General features: G+C 38.4%; 1 protein-coding gene across 1 annotated transcript in view; it reads right to left on the bottom strand.

Moving 5' to 3' along the window:
- The window catches only part of MERTK (MER proto-oncogene, tyrosine kinase), a 65416-nt gene extending 46180 nt beyond the window's left edge, over positions 1-19236 (bottom strand). The window contains exons 1-6 of the mRNA XM_070948103.1: positions 19074-19236; positions 13715-14153; positions 12425-12525; positions 9486-9659; positions 5683-5769; positions 3492-3607 (exon numbers count right to left, since the gene is read on the bottom strand). Of these exons, the coding sequence (XP_070804204.1) occupies positions 3492-3607; positions 5683-5769; positions 9486-9659; positions 12425-12525; positions 13715-14153; positions 19074-19197 (1041 nt within the window). The 5' untranslated portion in view covers positions 19198-19236. The remainder of the gene's footprint in view (positions 1-3491; positions 3608-5682; positions 5770-9485; positions 9660-12424; positions 12526-13714; positions 14154-19073) is intronic.
- Positions 19237-20296: the final 1060 nt, after the last annotated feature.

The following is a 20296-nucleotide window of genomic DNA, read 5'->3' as shown; positions in this document are numbered from 1 at the left end:
TTACTTGATTTAAGCATAGTAACTAAACCATTATACCTTTTAAAACATCAACATTTCAGTAATTTTAGTCCAGTTTTTGGATGTTTTACATACACTGCTTTAAAAATTAACTTTGGAATTTTTTATACTTTCTGACTCAGAATTGTATTTCTACAGTTTTCATTTATGAATGTAATAGTTATTATAAAATATTAACATTTGGAATAAGGCTGACTTTTTAAAAACTCTTTAATCTATTGCCAGAGCTTCAGTAACAATGCAGTATGAATACCATCAACATGATGACATCCGGAAAAGAAAGGCATTTTCCACCAGCTATGACAGTCCCTAAAAGCTGTTTATTCAGAATAGTTAAAAGATAATGAGAGTGGCTTCAATGGATTTTATGCCTATATCACAGGAAACTGAAAAGTCAGGCTCACCTGCACATAAATTTGCCAGGAAATTTTTCCTTAAGCTTCATTTAGGTACTAAAAGGGAAAACATTTGCCCTGGCCTCTCAATGGAATGAATCAAGTTTCAGGAAATGCTGATGCGGCCTGGCTATCAACAAGGAAAGGCACTTCCTTGGCAGCATGAAGCAATTATTTAAAACCATAGCATGATCTCAAAGGGTGAAGACTACAAACCTGCTCTGTGGAAGTGACTCTCTGCCCTTATTATTATTTTTTTTTTGAGGAACTGGACTTTCTGTCTATGTGCAATTTTTACTTTCAACTCTTTGTTTCTTGACAAATGGAAAACTCCAATCACAAATGAAATAAGAAGCAATAATGGCCTTATGGCTCCAGTCCAAACTATTCAAATGTAGTATCCAGATGTTTTAGACTTTTCTCACAGCACAACTAACCTCAAGAGATTGGAGATACTTCTCAGCTAATAACCAGTAGGCATGGGAAGCCATTCAACAGTATAGTGAACTAGATTTCTAATCCAACTGATCAGCAGCAATCCAGGTTTTCAGATAAATCTTTTTCTCAGCCATATTTGAAGACATTAAGGATTTTTTCACTTTTCTATGACTTTTCTTCATTTATCTTTAACTTAAAAATTATATTGTTTCTACTTTATATTAGAAAAAAGTCTGTAATAAAAATTATATATGAGAATATTTTTTTAAAAAAAACATAGCAAATATCCCAAAGTGATAAGTCCCAAAATGAAAACCTAATTCAAATTCCAAAAGGATGCATCTGGAGTTAAAAGCTCAGTTATATATTACTCATAAATATGTGTTATTACCCCCAAAGTAATTTGAACATTAGGGCATAAGATTCGATTGTTGATCTTATTAGATCCTATATATGTAACAAACTGTTTTCTTTACCATAGGGTGCACAAAATTTTCTTCTCTAAAAGCTAGTAATTTCTGAGTATACTAGGGAATGTGATTTGTCAATTATTACCACTATTGCGGTGAAAAAGCTAGAATGTTGGATGAACCATAACCATTCTAATCTCCATTAATACCTCTAGTGTACTGGGTGACCATGGAAAGGTATTCTCTCTCAAAAAAAGAAATGTCATAAAGGTAAAATATTTCTTTGCACAGCTCTATAAGGGCAGAGAGATTAGAACAATAACAAATACAAATATCTGCTGTGTTTTTACATTTTCAGAATTGCTTTTTTTTCTGCTTCCTTTCAGGCAAAATATACCTGAAATATATACCAAATATACAAGCAATACCATCCTCCTTTATCATTTATGAACTATAATCAAACTTGGGTCATCCAGATAGTAGGCCCAGTGAAATTATAGAATTGATTTCTATGAGTCTGTCACGCAACAATTGGGATTAAATCTGGCCTAAACCTCAAGCTGTAATCCTGTGCAATCTATAATTAGATTAAGTTCACCAGAAGCCAATGGAATTCAAGTAGTTAAGCAGTCCTCTCTTCCAGGAATGTCACAAATAAGAACAGTTACTGTGAAGCCAGAAGTTTCAGAGAAGCCCCCCCCCCAAAAAAAAAGAAAAAAAGAAAAAGAAAAAGAAGAAAGTCTCCCACTTTTCAGTATAAATAAAAGTGATTGGGCAGCACTAATTTACACAGAAGCCCACAGTTCTTGACATGACTGCACTGTGTACAAAAATGTACACAGCAGCGCTGTGAGATATTTAAATGTTAAGTGGCTAACTGCCTAAGGTTATGCAACATTAGATTATGTTTTTTTCCCCTTTGATGATTACAGGAATCCTGTCGAATAGATAGAATACAAAAACAAAATGGATAGATGTTCAAAACGTTCATTAATTCATTTGTCGAGGAGCTTATTCAACAAACATTCCAGTAATCAGAATGTGGAATGCAGTTAAAACCAGCCTAATGAACACAATAGCAGTGGGAAAAAGGCAGGGCATTTGGAAGCCAGCATAAACAACATGCCCCCACAGACAATGTGGTTCAAAAAAAAATCTGGCAAGAAGCAAAAGCATTTAAAGTGGAAGAAGAAAATAGGATCTCCTGAATGGGGCACAGTTTCAAAAAATATAGAGAGACTTCACAAAAGTTGACACCTTCCATCCTATGCAAATGCTTGTTGTGAGTAGACTGGATGCTAAGAGAGATGGATCAGCATCACAATAGCTGCCCCTGGCTTCATTTTCTTGGCTTCAACCAAGAACCCACATCTAGAAATCTGCATGCGCTCTTTAGAGTAGGTGTGATTCAGGGCCAGCGTTTCATTGGAGGGGGAGGGATCCTTACAGACTTGTCCTCTTTTAACAGCCGCAAAAGGCTACATCTGTTCATATCTTGCCAAGGACTGCTTGATTGTTGGTCTGGTATTAATCTTCATGTTAATCTCTGTTTATCTGGATGTTGATTGTTGGCAAGGAGGAGTTTTGGTCTTTTTGCTTCTTCTTCTTTTTTAATGCTATTGTTTACAAGCAGTAAACAATACCCCAATGAAGGAATCACCAACTCAGACAAACAATCAAACAATAAACAGCAGACCAATAAAGGAACTACCAAGAACACTCCTACCAACATTGACAGGGCAAATTACTTGTACATAAACAGAGAAGAAACCCCACTCCCTTCTAGCATATCTAGTTGACTAATGAAATGTCTATAAGAATTCAACCCCACTTAGCAGAAAGGATAAAGGAAGGAAGGCTGTCAGGGAATTTCATTCTTTTTGCTAAGATTTTGTTGTTGTTGTTGCTGTTGCTATTATTAATGTTCACCTCAAACCTTCAGGATGAGGAGTTGCTTACATTTACCAAGCCAGCTTTTCCCCACCTCCTTTCTTCCTAGATCATAACTTGCACCATTCCAAGAAAAGATGGCCCTTGGTTTCACTGACTGGGGTTGTTGGGACTGGAAGGCTGGTTTAGCAAAAAGAAGAGTGCAATCCCAATACACTCAGGAGAATATCACCAATTATTTATTCTGCAGCCTTGCTGCTGAAAACAGAAAAAGTAAGCATTATATAAAACTTCACATCAAAAAGCACTACAATAATGTTAAATATAATTTTCTATTTACCAGAACACTGCAGGAACTCAAAGGTGAATAACCATCAAACCCTGGGACCCAGGATAGCAGCACTGTGTGGGCTCTTGTGCTCAGAACATGAACCTTCATAGGTGGAGATGGAAGTCCTGCATTAGAAACAAAAAGATATTCATAAATAATTATCTCATTTGTGATTGTCAGCTTGTCCAGAAAATCTGTTTGAATATTTGGGATGGATATTTACCAATGTATTGGAAAGCATTTTGGATTCAATGGATCCCCTCAATATCATGTTACTCTGTTGATTTTTCTCTCAGTTTTTTTTCCAAAGAATTCAAGGTGATGAATGCAGCTTTCTTATCAATTGTCATTTTTACAACAAACTTTGAGTTGGCCTGATCCCCAAATTTGTTCAGTAAACTTTGCGGGGATCTGAACCTAATCTTATCTAACAAAAATCCAGTATCCTAACTGAGCCATCCCCACGCAAGCACTTTCCAGTTATTTTGGAATATAACCTTCATTCCCCAATCCATGTGCTATCTGGGAATGATGGGAATTATAATGCACAACATAATTAGTTACAGAATTCAAACAGTTTGTAGTATATCCTCCAGATATAACATCCCCAAAATTACTAGTAGTTAGGGTATGGTCCCAGAATTTCCAACTAGTATAGGCAAAGTCTTAATGCATTTGTAGCACATGAGGTTGGGAGGGGTGCCTCAGGGAGAAGAAGAGGAAGAAGAAGAGGAAGAGGAGGAGGAGGAAGAAGAAGAATATAGCAGGTGTACAAAATTATAATTCCTATCATATATAAATTCTGCTAATTCAGTAGAACTTATTCTTTACTAAATTCAATTGAATTAAACGGAACTTGCTTCTGCACAGACCTACACGAGACTCAACATTATTGCATTCACACTTTCTGATGATTTTCTTTTATTATTTTTTTATTATTTCTAATTTTATCAATTTATAATAGTAGTGGTACAAGCTTATAAAAATCAAAAACAAATAAATGAAAAAACATTAGGATGGGCTATTTTGGGAATAACCATATAAATGAATGGTTTGTACAGTATAGCATGCTGCTATTTGCATTGAAAATAGATTTTATACACTACTATGGCCAAAAAGAACAGTTTACCATAAGATCATATTCTTTCTTAATTGTCCTTAAGATTGAAGATGGAGGAAAAGGAACGTGTTTAATTTACTGTTGAAAAAAGTGCCGAAACAAATCAGAGTGAATTTTAATAATGCATTTTTAAAAAGTAACATTCTCCTAGGAACTGGGGTAGGATGATCTACTTTTATCCAGGTTTACTGCTGGCCAATTAACCATATTTGGAAAAATCTCTTTCTTAGGCTTCTCTAACTTATCGCCCTCTAATCATATTTTAGGACTTCAAAATTCTTAATATCTAGGCCTGCTGGCTAGGAATTTTGGAGTTAAAGATCCAGCTCATCCATTGTAGTATATATATTAGAAGAGGCTATACTAAATCAATTCATTTAATATCCAGAATCTATGTATCCATTCATGCTCCTAATAGTATCACAGAACATTCAGATGAAATTTTAGTATGGCTCATAGAGAATATACTGTATACAGCACTGAAGAAGAATAAAATCTAATTAGGAAATCCAATCTAACAAGGTGACTTGTAATAAATTCCTGAAACTTCAAATATACACATAAGGTTGTCCAGTTAGTTATTTGACAGTCATGCCTTCTTTTTCCAATACATTTGAAAGGCAACAGTTTAGGAAAAGCTAGTCTAGGCTTAATTCACAGAATAAATTAAGCCACAACACATTTTCCATTTTAACAATTTCATGAATCCACTGCTAGTATTTACTGAATTTTTCCATACTTTCTGAATCTGACTTGTGTCTTTCAGGTAGACCAGATTCCTTTGGGAAATGCAAAGCATTTAAAAAGAGAGGGCTTTTTCAGTACAGTACAATACTGTTCTCACTTTTATAGAACCCCTCTTATAGAAAATACATATGTCTCCCTTCCTTGTCGATGACATTGGAAGATAAATTTAAATAAAGATTTAAATTTAATTTAAAAGGTATTTTATAGGGTAACTTATGAAACAATTATAGTTAAGAGCAGTGGACCTCAGCAAGAAATGCAACATGCTTCTTCCAGAATGTATATTAACAAAATTTTAGAAGGATAAAAGATACTCCCACACATAAGACTGACCCTTTATATTGATTCGGGCTTCAGATGATGTTGCTAATCCTTTCTTGTTATGAGCTTCACAGTGGAAAATAGCAGCTTCATTAATACCTGCAAACCCAAATTACAATAAACATACAAACTGAGAATGTGGCTGTGGGAAAACATGATCATGGCACACAATAAAATAAATTATAACTTTATTTGGCTTCTTTCCTGAACAAAGATTACGAACAAACTTTCAGGTGTTATTTTACATTTTGAGCAAATCTCTCTTGAAATACAACATTTCTCTGACCACAAGGGTAGCATTTAAGAGAAACCTTGACTTCTTGGTGTTTTTTGTTCTTTTTAAAGAGATTTTCTTTTACCTAAGATATAACTGAATTCTTTGACAGAGCTATTTTAATACCTTATGCTACCACTTTGGGCCACAGCAATGTCAATGCATGGAAAAGTTCAATAAACCAATTGCAGCGAATAATTCAAAAAGAACTGTACACAATAGAGATAGGTAACCTCTTTTGCACAGCCTGCACACAATGCTGTGGACCTTTTTTAAACCACAGGAATTTCAGTAGTAATTTAGCAAGAAACAGAAATGCAACTTTCATGCTAGTTTTTGGTAAGAAGAAGTATGTGCACTGAAGTTAATAATTAACATATTAAATATACTAAAACCATATAAACATTTTCTAACTGCCAAAACTTGAACTTTGATTTGACTTTGACATTCCAGCCCTGCCTCCCTTGGGTGATTTTACCGCAACTTTGTCCAGTAGTTGTTTATCATTCAGCTGGTACTATAAAGCATGTTTGTTAGTTATTAAATGGCTACTCAAAAAAAGGATCATAACTGCACTCTTAAAAAATAGTTTTACTTTTGGTATGAGTTAAAGTGCAGTTGTAGGGTGTGTGTGTGTGTGTGTTTACACACACACATGTAAAAATAACAATTAAGGCACAGAGAATAGTTTCATAAAATGTGACCACTGAAGTATATTTTAACCCAAGGATGTCCCAAGGGATTTTCCAAGGATATGTTTTCATCCCAAATTTCATCCTCCTTTTTCCTTTCTCTATGCAGTCTAAAACCATAGCTCTCCAACTATACCTAACAACAACAAAATTTATTTAGCTATTTATTAAATTTATATGCTGTCCATCTCTTCAATAAGGCAATTCTGGGGGGCTTACAAACAAAACCCCTTTCCCAGAATATTCTGGGTGGTGTACAAGTTACATATTAAAACATAAAAACTGTATATAAAATTTAGATAAGAGACAAAAGATAGTTAAAATTCAACATTAAAAGTTAAAAGGGGTACACACTTCAGAGCACTAACCAGCCCATGGTTGCGTGCTCCTCTATAGGCCCCCAAAGAAAATGGCAGGGCCTTGGGTCCCGTCCTCCCGCCCCACGTATCTATGTTGGTTTCTGGTGATTCCAGTTTTCTTGGCAAGATTTCAGAAGGGGTTTGCCCTGGCCTTTTTCCTAGGGCTGAGAGAGTGACTGGTTCAAGGTCACACCATAATTCTGTTGACCTTTATCTAACTCCAAGCAGATGTTAACCATTAGTTGAGAAAACTCTTGTGCATAGGTATCATAAGCAATAAATCAATTTAATTGTACCTTTGCCTGTGGACTTAAACTTTCATGCTTAACATTAACCCCACTGCTTCTCCTACAATATCCCTAAAATGTATCTGTTAGCCTGTTCGGAGAAAGAACAATAATAGTGGGCTAGCTATCATTTGAAGGATCTTGTCCTCCATTACTTTATACTGCAATGATATCTGTGATTTTTCCCAGTGTTGTTGATTTTCAGTTCTTGTCAGTCCAAGCATTATGATTTGGGTCAATTAACTGATTATTATTTATTTATTTATTTTTATTAAATTTATATGCCGCCCTCTTCCCGTAGGACTCGGGGCGGCATACAGAATTAAAACATATAACAATAGAAACCCTAAAAGCAGCCAATATAAAACCCCAAACAAAATAAAATCTTGTAGCAGATCAGGGAATTCACTGAAACAGCCATGTCTTCAGGTCGGTGCAGAAAGTGCGGAGGTCGGAGGCCGTCCGGAGCCCGATGGATAACTCATTCCAGAGGATCAGTGCGGCCACTGAGAACGCCCTCATCCTGGGGGCCACCAGCCGACATTGTCTGGCCGATGGTACCCGGAGGAGGGCAGCCCTATGTGACCGCACAGGGCAGTGGGAGGCCGGTAGGAGGTGGTCCTGCAAGTATCTCAGGCCCATGCCATGAAGGGCTTTATAGGTAAGAACCAACACCTTGAAGCGGATCCAAAGAACAACCGGCAGCCAGTGCAGCTCGCGCAGGAGAGGTGTCACACGGGAGTAACGAGAAGCTCCCGTAACAACCCGCGCGGCCACATTCTAGACCAGCTGGAGCCTCCGGGTGCACCCCAAGGGCAGCCCCATGTAGAGGGCATTGCAGTAATCCAGGCGAGAAATAATGAGATGATTAATAGTAATATTTCTATTAAGTTGTTTAGCCTACTCTTCATCCTCCAAATGGGACTTATATGAGTGACTTATATTCTAGCCTCTGACTGAGACTTACAATTTTAAACACACTATGGAAAAAATGGGACTATTATGTTCCTAAAACAATATTAATGGTTCAAGAAGAAGAATTAAAAATGGTTGGCCTTTCAGCAGAGGTGATAGTATGACCATCTTTTCCTTCACTCCTTGACTTCAGAATGAATACAGCTTTTAAATGTTGGCATAACCCATACCTATCATTTCTGTCTGGCACAAGTTCCAATTAAACTGATCTATTACTAATCATGAGTATGCACTAGAATCTTCTCAACTGTTAGCATTGCCTGGAGTTAAATAAAGGTCAACAAAATTCAAGGTGGGTTAGATTTAGTCCTCTTGTGGCTATGTAGGGATTCTAGGTTGATGGCTCTTTTAATTCCGCCCTCAGGTTCTGCCATTCCTCCTCCTATAGAATTTAATATCGCTAAAATACAGTATTTCCAAATTGCATTTTCCATAAGCACACTATACTCAAAAATATAGATCTATCAAATTATATTATGTCAATTATATTTCATTTGAAATTACATTTAAATAAATATTAGACATGGTAGTAAATCAATTATAATATTGAATTCTGAAGAAGCCCCAATGTATACAAAAGCAATCCCTGATATAATGTAGAGATTTTACCAAATACTAAAGTAGTATCACAAACGGTAGGGTTAAATATCAATCTACCAATGCCCTTTCTGATAGTAGTAGCATCACTAGTTAAAATACTAGTTAAATCCATTATCTACCAATGGATTCAACTATAAAAGCCTAAAGGATTGATTGATTTCTAACATTTGTATAGCCATCCATCTTAAAACAACTTTTGAATCTGTTAGTATAGTAAATATCCTTTTAGTTTTTTAACTATGACATATCACTAATTAAATCTAGGATCTTCTTCATGTAAAATATCTATCCATCTGCACACAATATGTACTATATATTATACCATTAGGCACACACGCTCACACACACATATATTGCTGACTCTAAAGAACTCTTAGTTTTCTGTTATTAAATCATTCCCTACAGCAATAGGCAAAAAAAATTTTTTTTAATTGTTTTAGTCCATTTGGGCTACTCCTTTTAAAATAAATGTATCATTAATCTGCTCATTTTAAACAAGACAGAATGTCCAGGACTCAACCATATGATCAATTACACGCTTCAGTTATATTTAATGTTCTCCTGCTCCAATGAAGAATAGCAAACTGTGCATGCTAGATTTGTGTCAGGACAAATGGATTTAACTCACCTGGCATGCTCAGCACAGATGGAGAAATGTCAGTTTTTTTGGGGATTAGGTTGCTGTTCCAATGCCAGCGAATCTCAACAGGCTCAGGAGGCCCCACAGCATGACATGTGAGATTGAATGGTTCATTTCGGGTAACATTCAGCCCCTGCGGCTGCTTAATGAAATGTGGCAGTCCTGCAGGCAACAGAAGTAAAAGCACTACTCAGAAGTTGAAAACAAGAGACACGTAGAACTACAGTGGCCTCTCCAACACATGAGGGTTTCTCCATTGTAGGACTGTGGGTGACAGGAGTTGTAAGCCATGACATCTGGATTTCCTCAGATTGGAAGGACTGGATTTATACGGTTAAGCTTTAAGCATTAAGTACAATGATTTCTCATTGCAGTGTCATTCAGAGGTCTTGGACTTGAGATAATAAATCCCAAATCCCAGCCTCAGAGATGAGCAACCTTAATGTGATCAAGGGACAAACACAAGAGATCAGTGTTTTTCAAACTAGGCAACTTTAAGATGTGTGGACGTCAACTCCAGAATTCTCCCATCACCATGCAATTTTAAAACAAGCAACAGTCAAGGAGATTGTGGCTTCTTTTGATGTTTCATAGAGTAATCTTCCATTATGGTATTTTTAAATACAATTTTTAAAAATCACATAAGAAAATATATACATATATAAATGATCAGTGAACCAATTCATGTTGTGTCTGAGTTTCAGCAATCCACTGGTGAATGTATTTTAAAAATAGTGAGTTAGTTAAAAAATAGGGTAAGGAAAGATTCTTGATACTCAGTACAAAGACTAATGGTGTGCTAGAATTGTTGTATTTTTATTGATTGATTTATTAACAACAAAGTGCACCAGCCAAAATGGATAGGAATGTAAACCCAAAAATAGTACTTTCAAAATAACTTCTGCTGATCTTCATTTCATGGAAGAATTAAGCAATTGAGCAAGATGGAGTAGTAATCTTGCTACTCCCATTCTTTACCCATATCAATTGAGATAGGATTTATCCTGTACAAAATCTGACACCTGTGCATGCCTTTAGAACAGGGGTGTCAAACTCACATTGTCCCAGCAGCGTCACGTGACATATTGGGACTTTTTCCCCCTTCGCTAAACCGGGTGTGGGTGTGGCCAGTGCGTGATGCATCCATCCCATGGGCCAGGAGTTTGACAACCGTGCTTTAGAACATTTCCCTTTGCCTCCATATTTTAATTAATAGATTATAAAGATCAATCTGATAGTCCATCAAAGATCTTCTGTAACCTGCTTTTTCTACCAGTCTGGTGCTAATCTGGCTCACACTGCCATTCATACCCTATTCTGTTTTCATACTTAGAACTTTTTAAAAATTCTGTCTACATAGATGGAAATTGTGCATTAAGGAAGAGAGTCACAGTGATTCCCCAAGGCCTTTTTCACACAATCTATATGTGCCCAGTCAGATGTGCCCATTTCCAGTATCCCTAGTCAATGAACACACTTGTAGGGCTCCAGCCTGAGAAAAAGTTACTTTAAGTCAGTTTTCTCAACCTCAGCAATTTTAAAATTTGTAGGACTCCCCAAATACCCTAGCCAGCCTGCTCTCTATGGAATTCTGGGATTTGGAATCCATAAATGTTAAAGTCCCCAAAACTGCTTTTGAAGTCCATTTACCCTTACAAAGCAGAGATTTCTAAATTTGAAATGAGCCTGAAGTGTACTCTGAATACATGTTAGATGCATTAATTACTTGCTCACTGAAGTGGGAAGAGACTGGTCTCCATTCTCTTGACCAGTATGTAACCAATGATATTGTCTAAGAGAGAATAAAAATATCTCAGGGGCAACCAAAGTATTTTATTTATTTATTTATTTATTTATTTATTGGATTTGTATGCCGCCCTTCTCCCAAAGGACTCAGGGCGGCTCACAACAATAAGAAACAGAGACTATAAAAGTTAAAAGACAAATTAAAACAGAATATCCAATAAATAAGGTTAAACGTGGGAATACCAATTTAAATTTAAGATTTAAGAATTTAAAAAGCTACAAAATCAGTTTAGAGTCAACCCAGGCCTGCCCGTTGGAAGAGCCAGGTCTTCAAGGCCTGGCAGAAGGTTCGGAGGTCGGGGATTATCCGGAGCTCCAGGGGTAACATATTCCAGAGGGTAGGGGCTCCCACAGAGAAGGCTCTCCCCCTAGGGGTCACCAGTCGACATTGTCTAGTCGAAGGTACCCTGAGGAGACCAAGTCTGTGGGAGCGAACCGGGCGATGGAAGGCTACCGGTGGCAGGAGGTGGTCTTGCAAGTACTCTGGTCCTAGGCCATGTAGGGCTTTAAATGTGATCACCAGCAAATTGAATTGCACTCAGAAGACAACCGGGAGCCAATGCAGACCGCGAAGGAGTGGTGTAACATGGGAGTATTGAGGTAATCTCTATCATTCAGGTAATACCACTGTATTTCTAAACCATCTCTTCCCTGGCAAAGGAGAATATGAGAATGATACTTTTTTTTGCATTTAAAAACAATACCGCCTGCCTGTAGAGTTTCTCCTCCCATCTCCAGCTAGAACTGATGTGAGAAACATGAGGTTTTCCCAGGTGATGCTAAATTATCAATTATTGAGACAACAGGGATGTTAGAAGTTGTAGTAAGTAGCATCTATGTAGGGGGGCAAAGGGGAGTCAATTTCCACTTATTTTCTAGAAGCTGATAGAGGGAGAGAGAGGGAGGGGAGAGAGGGAGAGAGAGGGAAAGAAAGAGAATATCTTCAGTGAGTTAGCATGATGAGCAGAACCTCATTCACCTCCTTACTTATTTTATAAATAATTTCCCTGTTTTAATCCATTTCTCCTGTATCTCTGGTTCTCTAGGAATTATCACTGTCAGATTGTTTTGCAAAATCACCCGCTTTAGCCAACAAGTACTTATTCCTGATCTAAACTTACCTTCCAACAAAACCAAAATAGGATCTGATTCAATTTCCTCATTCTCAATTGTCAATTTGCAGCTATAAGATCCTTTATCAGAATGCTGAGCATTAGGTATACTATAGAAGAAAAGGGAGAAAAAAAAGACTTATAAGGCCATCAGTGTTCACTCTGTGACTTAGTCAAGACTCTAGTATTCCTTGTTCATACTGAAATAAATGCTGCAGTATTTTAAGGTTCATTAAAAATAAATATCGTAGGAAGGCAATCCACAAGGGAAATAACTCTAGGACTTTTTAAAAAGAGCATTCTCAGCACTTAAAAATGTTTCCAAGTACTGGAAATACTGGGGTGTATCCTCATTCTTCATAGTCCCAAAATGGACTATGCAGCTCTCATGAGCTGTGCTGAAGGAGCACGAGCAAGATAGAGTTTTAAAGATGTGGTCCTCAGAAAGCCTCCTAGGCTAGACAGCTAGAGTAACAAGTTCATGGATTGGGATGGACTTGTTACTCTATGAATCCCATGGGCTGAAATTTCATTTTGCTTAGTATATATAGAGAGGGGAAAGATGTATGGGTAATAAAGGTGGATTGTTAGCCTTCTGAAATAGTCCAGATAAGAAGCACACCTAAGACCACTAGCTCTATCCTTATTGTAAGGTTACATTAAGAGAATATTGCAAGTCTGAAAGTACCTCTCCAATCCCTCACTTTTATGCTCCGAAAAACTAGGGAAGGTTCCTTCTGAGACATTTTTGCCACCCTCCTCCTTCAGGCCCATATTTTGTTTATCAGACCATTGTTTAGGCTAGGGCTCTTCTTCCTATCTCTTCTTCCTATCTCTTAAGGTCATTCCCACATGCCATTACAAGGAGGACATCTACTCACACAATCCAAACTCAAAGTAATGGATGCTATGTTTGGCTAGAAGCTCTCTAAATACATTTCTAGATAATCTTTTCTTTGCAAATGCAGTGACTACATTCATCTCATAAAGTACATAAATATTTTAGCAAGAGAACACTTGCTGCTGCATTGTAGTTTCTGAATCTCTTCAAGGATGTTCAGTGAAATAAATGTTCCACAATTCAGGATAAGGAAAGAATGAAATCAATTCACTCACTGTCCCCATTTTGTTTCATATTTGACTCTTTTATAATAGTCCTAAAATTAGATTTCTTAAATCTGATGTGCCTTCCAAATATAAATGGGAAAATCATCTGTAATCTTAGGGTTCTAACATTCCATAATTATTTAACTCCAGAAAAGTTTAAAAATTAAAATTAAATGGAATAAAATTGATTACCTGAAAGCAGCTTTCATAGTGGTTAATTCATTATCATCAAACTGGTAATAGTGGCTGCCAACATCAAGAATTTCCTTCCCATTCTTCCACAAGGTAATAGGTGGGAAGTCTTGGTTGACCAGTGACTTGGGAACGTTGATCGAGCAATTAAATTTGATATCCATATGTTCAGCGCTTAGTATAGTTCCTATTGTAGGATTAAACTTAATTGACTGGAGAAGATGACTTGCATGATCTCCTGATGAGGTGACTGTATTGATCTTCACAAGCCTGGAATCCATAGGAGGTGACAATGTACTGACTGGAGAAGTATAGTTTAACCAGGCCAGAAAGGACTGGGCTACTGGTTGTACACCTACTGAGTCCATCTCAGGTGAATATGACTTGGTAGATGTTGTCAAGCCAAATTCCTTTGCTTCTTGTTTTCCAATAGCAAGACCTGTAAATTAAGAGGTATAGTTTTATCACTATATTTTGTTTCATGTTCACTTTCAAAAACATTGTCCTCCATGTTATCTTCAAAGCTTCTTATTGTCTTCATCATCTGTATTTGTGTGCTAGTTTCTTAGCAATACCTTTTACAACAACTCTTTATAAACATTCTTTTACAATAGTTTTGTAAATATTCCTTTTTTTTCTGTATTGCTTTCCTTGATTATTTTCTGATGTGAAAAATTATTACTAAACACCTAGGGTTCTTTGTGGGGAAGTGTTTGTGTGAAGGCCTTTATTAATCCATGGTTGTCTCTGATTAATATCCTATTGGGATATGGAGGAAAAGGTCCTCTCCCAACTGCTCTACTTTGCTAGAGATTTATTTATTTATTTAATTTCATTTTAGAAAATGTATTACCCACATATACAGACAGACAGACACACACCCAAGAGCTTCTGAAACATTTATTAACATTTTTTTTCACAAATGGGCTGTAGATTGCAATGCATTTATACATACTTATCACATGCACAGCATGTGAGCACACAGATCAGCACACATCACACCTCTGCTCTGTGAGCTACACTGGTTGCCAGTTTGCTTGCAGATTCAGTTCAAGATGCTGATAATCTATATAGTACTAAAACTCTCCTGCCTGCTTATCTGTTTGTAACCTTTAATTATTCCAAACTGTGCAAGACAACACAATAATTTTTGAATCAAGGACCTTAATCTACTATTTTAAAGAATGCTGATAAAATCCAGGACCATTCACTCCTGTGTAATTGAAATTTTAAGGCTCCTCACACCAGTTGTATTGGCAAAGTGGTGGCCACTGCAGCATTGCCATGCTACGATGGTCATGTGATTGTGATTTCCAGCGGTCCCTGCCAACTTCCTACAAAGTCAAAGGAGAAACAGGCATAAAATTGGAAATCATTCCTGCTCCCAAAATAGGACTTCTATAGGAGTGCATGTGTGAAACCATTAACTCACTATTTTAAACACAAACACTGTGATTAATTAATCCCTGCATATTTGCATACTTCATCTATAGAAAAAGTTAACTTCACTTTCCCTTGTCTACCTTCCAAAGTCACAGATTTCTACCTTAAATGTTGCCAGAATGCAGGGAAGCCAGATAGGTGCCAGAAAGAGGCGCCCACACTTGCCTTTCTTTTCACATTAATTGCATTTCCTTACTTATTCTTAAGAATCCATGAACTTCTGAATGTTTGCTTTCCCAGAATTTGTCCCCTATGTATCTTATTTTTTAAGGAAACTTGACTGTATTTTCAGTTGAATCCTAGTGTATAATTAATATCTCATCTTGTTTGGAGATATGACACGTGACTCATTCAATAATATGTGCCTACATGGTACAAAAACTAATCTCACCTATCCCCATAGTTATTTTGCTCTGGAGCAAGGCTATCTTCTGGATTTGGGAGAGCTCATTTTTGGAAATGGAGGGGCTGCTTTAGAGTTTTTTTTTTTAAAAAAAGGTGAAATGTATGGGACAGTTGAAGAGGAACCCTTATCACATCACCTTATTCAAATTTTAAAATGCTTCTTTCCAACACTACTGCATTTTGACTGTTTTTGATTTAAAGAAAAATGAAACTGGCATAACTTCCCCTTAATATTATTGCTGACGGCCCCACTACAATTGCAGACAAAAAAGAAGGAGAAACTTAACAAAACTAAAAGATAGAACATAGAATCATAGGGCTGAAAGGGACCTCAGAGATCTTCTAGTCTCAACACCCTTCTCAAAAGAGGAAACCGTATACCATCTCAGTCAATTAGTTGTCCAGTTTATTTTTGAAAACCTTCAGCGATGAAGCATCCACAAGTCTGGGAGACTATTTATTCCACTGATTAATTGTTCTTAATGTCAGAAAAATTCTCCTTATTTCTAAGTTGGATCTCTCTTTAACAAGCTTCCACCTATTATTTCTTGTTTTTTTCTCTGATGCTTTAGACAATGTCATTCCCTCTTCTCTCTGGGCAGCGCCTCAAATACTGGAGAACAGTTATCATGTCACCCCTAATTCTTCTCTTTCATAGGTAAACATACCTCCCACCCTCAACTGTTCATCATATGATTTAGCCTCCAGACCAGTAGTGGGTTTCACTTACTTTCGCTACAGTTTTGGAATTGTGAGTGTGCGCGTGCGCGCTCACTTCACTAGCTTCTGCACATGCACAGAACCTTCTGCGCATGTGCAGAGCATCCATGATGATGTCCGAGCGAGTGGGCGGAGCCTCCCGCCACCGCCGCTACCGGTTCGCCTGAACTGGGCCAAACCGGTAGAAACCCACCACCGCTCCAAACCCTTTATCATCTTTGTTGTTCTTCTCTGCACACTTTCTAGAGCAGAGGCCCCCAACCTTTTGGGCATTAAGGACTTGTTCTGTGGAGAGAGGTTTTTCCACAAATCGGAGAGGGCGAGCTTTTGCGTGCTGCCTGCATCCCGCATATGGAGCTTTGGTTGTTTGTGTGACCTGGTTACTGGCATCCCACAGACTGGTGCCAGTCCATGGACTGGGGGTTGGGGACTCCTGTTCTAAGGTCTCGGCATCTCATTTTGTATCCTGGTGACCAGAACTGTATGCAGTATTCCAAGTGTGGCCTTATTATTGCAGTATAAAATGGCATTATCACTGCTCTTGATTTGCCCGTAGTAATAGTTTACCTTCCTTATGGAACAGAAATTAATAAGACAGAAAATCTTGAAAAGTTTTTCTTAGAAAGAGTAAATGGGATATTTTAATTAAAAGGGGGGAGTTGGTCTCCTTTTCTGAAACAATATCAGCAATAAATAAGCACATTTTACCAGACATGGGCAAATTATGAACCTCCACATAGTCCTGGACCCCACTCTAATCAGATTAACTAGCATGGTTAATAGGAGTGACTGAAGATGTAGCTTGTGTCACTGTACTTTACCGGGAGATAGGATTGCTTGAAGATGTCTTCAGAGGAGAACTAGCAGGCATTTTGCCTTTAGAGAGCATGAATGGACAAAGCATCTCTGGCATATCTACCATTTGTGCAGACACCTCACTGCATGCGAAATATGGATTTTGCCTATAGGGAGGAATCCATGAGGGACTTGTTTTAACAAATCATTACTATGATTCTGGGGTAAAAATAAAGGCTGAAGAAGCACATGTTCCAGCCTCACTTCCAAACTCCAGATTTGATGAGAGTTATTTCAGAGGACTTTTTCAAGGCACTCACCAAGGGAATCAATTCGCTTTGGTTTTTGGGAATAGCTCCCTCCTATCCCCAGAATAGATTACTGTGGATTACCCTTTTAATGCTGCTATATTTTTCTTTGGCATATTTTTCTTCAGATATGGGATGAGTCATATTACCAGCTGGCATGCATTTCCTATACTCATGCCAAAAACAGTACCGGATCTCAGCCTTCTTGCATACATGCATTATTAAATGCAGGTTTGGTACTATATGCTTTATCATTCTATCTCATCACATTTGTATCCAAGAAATGCAGAATAAAGTTTTGTGAGAATAATTTTACGACCTGGTAAAACTGATCAGAAGATAATTTTATGAGATTTAGAACCTGGGTTCCTACATTGTACACCTTTTAACACATTACTGTGGGACACATCCATTATTCCTAGTTCTTTATTTTTATAAGAACAGATAGCAGTAAAATCAATGCAAGCAGAGTTTATAGAATGTATTTATTTGTGTAAGATCTAACATTAGTAAAAAAAATACTGTAATCTAAATCATCTCTGTTTAATTAGGGCACTCTGCCCTTCATGACAAGTAATTTAATATAATACAAATAATGATCTTTGTACATATCTCACCCTGACCAAATGGTTCTCTAAACACAGAATTCGTCTTACAGCGGCATAAATTTATCTCACTCAAAATAGGCACAAACAAAGCATTCTTCAACAGCCCCATCTACCATTGTCCTTTACTCATTAAGCTGCCTTTTTTGAACATTTACTAGAATAAAGAAGTGGAAGAAGCATTAAGTAACCAGCTTCAGCCTCGTCATCCATCCAGACAGGCTTCAGAGGGGCTTACTCTGCAGATATGCCAGCTTCCTCTTTACAACTTTACAGAGGATTCAAGTTCCCCGCTGCCCGCTGGACTCTACAGCGCCTGGCTAAGTAGTGCCGCCTGATGATTAGAGCCTCATCCAAAACAAGGAAGGAAAAGAGGTGCCAGGCAGGGAGCTTTCTTCACCCAGTGCATCCCCAGAAGCCTATCTCTATCCAGAATTCCTCCTCTCCCTCCCCCCGCCCCGCCGCCCCCAATTGTGCCCCTCCAATTGAGGTTTGCATTTGGATTTGGCTCCCCCGTGGCATTGGGAAGCATTTGAGAATTCGTTGAGTTCAGACAAAACCCACTTTCTGGTTCTGGCATAGTCTGCCTCCGCATTAGAAACTAGTCAGGAATACTTGGCATGTGGGAAATGGAAATCAGCATTCATTACGGGTGTCCCAAAGGTGATTTTCCAAAAGGCATCTGGACTTTGCTTTTTCTTGAAGACCTTTCACTTCTCACGAAAAAGAAAGTCCAGCTGCCTTTTGAAAAAAGCGCCTTTGAGTCAACCATGACCTGGATGAGTGAGCATTTCCATAGACATTCATTATGGGTGTTTTTAAAATCCCTGCATACTGTGACCACCAGCCTCTGCGGAGCCTTTTCTCTTTATATAATTGCAGGTGTCAGATTGCGACCCGTCAGCCCTCCACCCCAACTTTGGGAAGTCTCTTGGGGCGCCCCTTGATATTCAGGATCGCCTTTCTGCCACCTGTGCGGAGAGGAGGACCCAGGGACCCCCATTGCCACTTCCATAAGAGGGGAACCAAAGAATTGCTCGCGCCCCGCCCGTGGGAGCCAAGCAGACGGGAGGAACGCCTTACCTTCCACGGCGGAGGACAGCAGCAGCAGCAGCAGTAACAGTGGCAGCCCCCGAGACCCTTTCATGGCGGCCAGGCAGGCTTTTTCAGAATCCGATCCGGGCGCTCTGGGGCTCCCCTTTCTCATCACCCCGACCAGCGGTCGCCTCGGGCGCTGAGCTGCCGCCACAAAACTTCCCTCCGGCCAGATTGCTGGCCCAAAACAAAAGTTCTCGGGCAACTCACGAAGAGGCGGATCCAAGGAGAAAGGCCCGCCTCCAACTCGGTACTGGTGGCGAGAGGTGGGTTACGCGGGGGTGGGACGGTCAGGCCCTGCGGCTGAGAGCGAATAGAGGAGGACGGGGCGGGGGGGGGGGGAAGGAGGAATTCTGGATAGGGATAGCGGGATTGGATCCAATATAGAGAAATAGCATTCAGAAGGAGAGAGAGGGAGGGAGGGAGGGAGGGAGGGAGCGCGCACTTGGAGAATTGTAGCTACCTGAGGGGGACTGATAGGGAAGGATGATAAGCGTCCTGGTGTTCTGAAGGCTCTGATGGCAGAAGACTGCAGACGGGGTTCCCTTCGTGAAATGCAACCCACTGATACTGCTTTGTCAAGCTTTAATCTTCGGATCTTCATTTCTATAACAACCCTTGAGCTTGTTGTAGAAATGAACCCTGAAATGTTACTTGCATTTCCCAAGTTTTTAAAAAAATCCTCTTCCTCTACGCAAGGTTTATGTGCAGGCATTGCATGGTAGCATCAGAGGAAAGTCTATGGTGTTGTGATATTCAAGAACTCTTGAATATCAATTATTCTTTTTGTAGTTTTAGAGGTAAAATGATGGGATTTAAGTCACCAGTGGGATTTAATAGGCTTTAGATTCCCTCTACAATTCCTCTGATAACTGGAGAATGATTTCTCCATAACCTGACATCTGCTAAAATATTATCTTTCTAAAAAGCTGTATGGCTTTTTAAATTCTCTAGAATTTATAGAGCTTTAATGTGAAATTCTACAGAATATTTAATGCCTTTTATGAAATTTAAAAGAAGCAGAACTGAATTCATGCAATGGCCTTTTGAAAGACTCCAGATAAGTTTGGAAATAATACTTCCTAATCTAACACATATAAAAAAAATGTGCCTCTCCACCAAGCTATAAAAATGCTCTATAAATGATGTATAATTTAGCTACCATCTTAAAAAAAAGTTTACCAGAGAACTATAAAGTAATTCAAGTGAGA

The sequence above is a fragment of the Pituophis catenifer genome, unplaced genomic scaffold (assembly GCF_029215685.1).
Source record: "Pituophis catenifer annectens isolate HBS135680 unplaced genomic scaffold, rPitCat1.0.hap2 SCAF_1, whole genome shotgun sequence".
NCBI classification, from domain to species: domain Eukaryota; kingdom Metazoa; phylum Chordata; class Lepidosauria; order Squamata; family Colubridae; genus Pituophis; species Pituophis catenifer.
The sequence above is the reverse complement of the archived record's forward strand: the minus strand, read 5'-3'. Positions and strand labels throughout refer to the sequence as shown.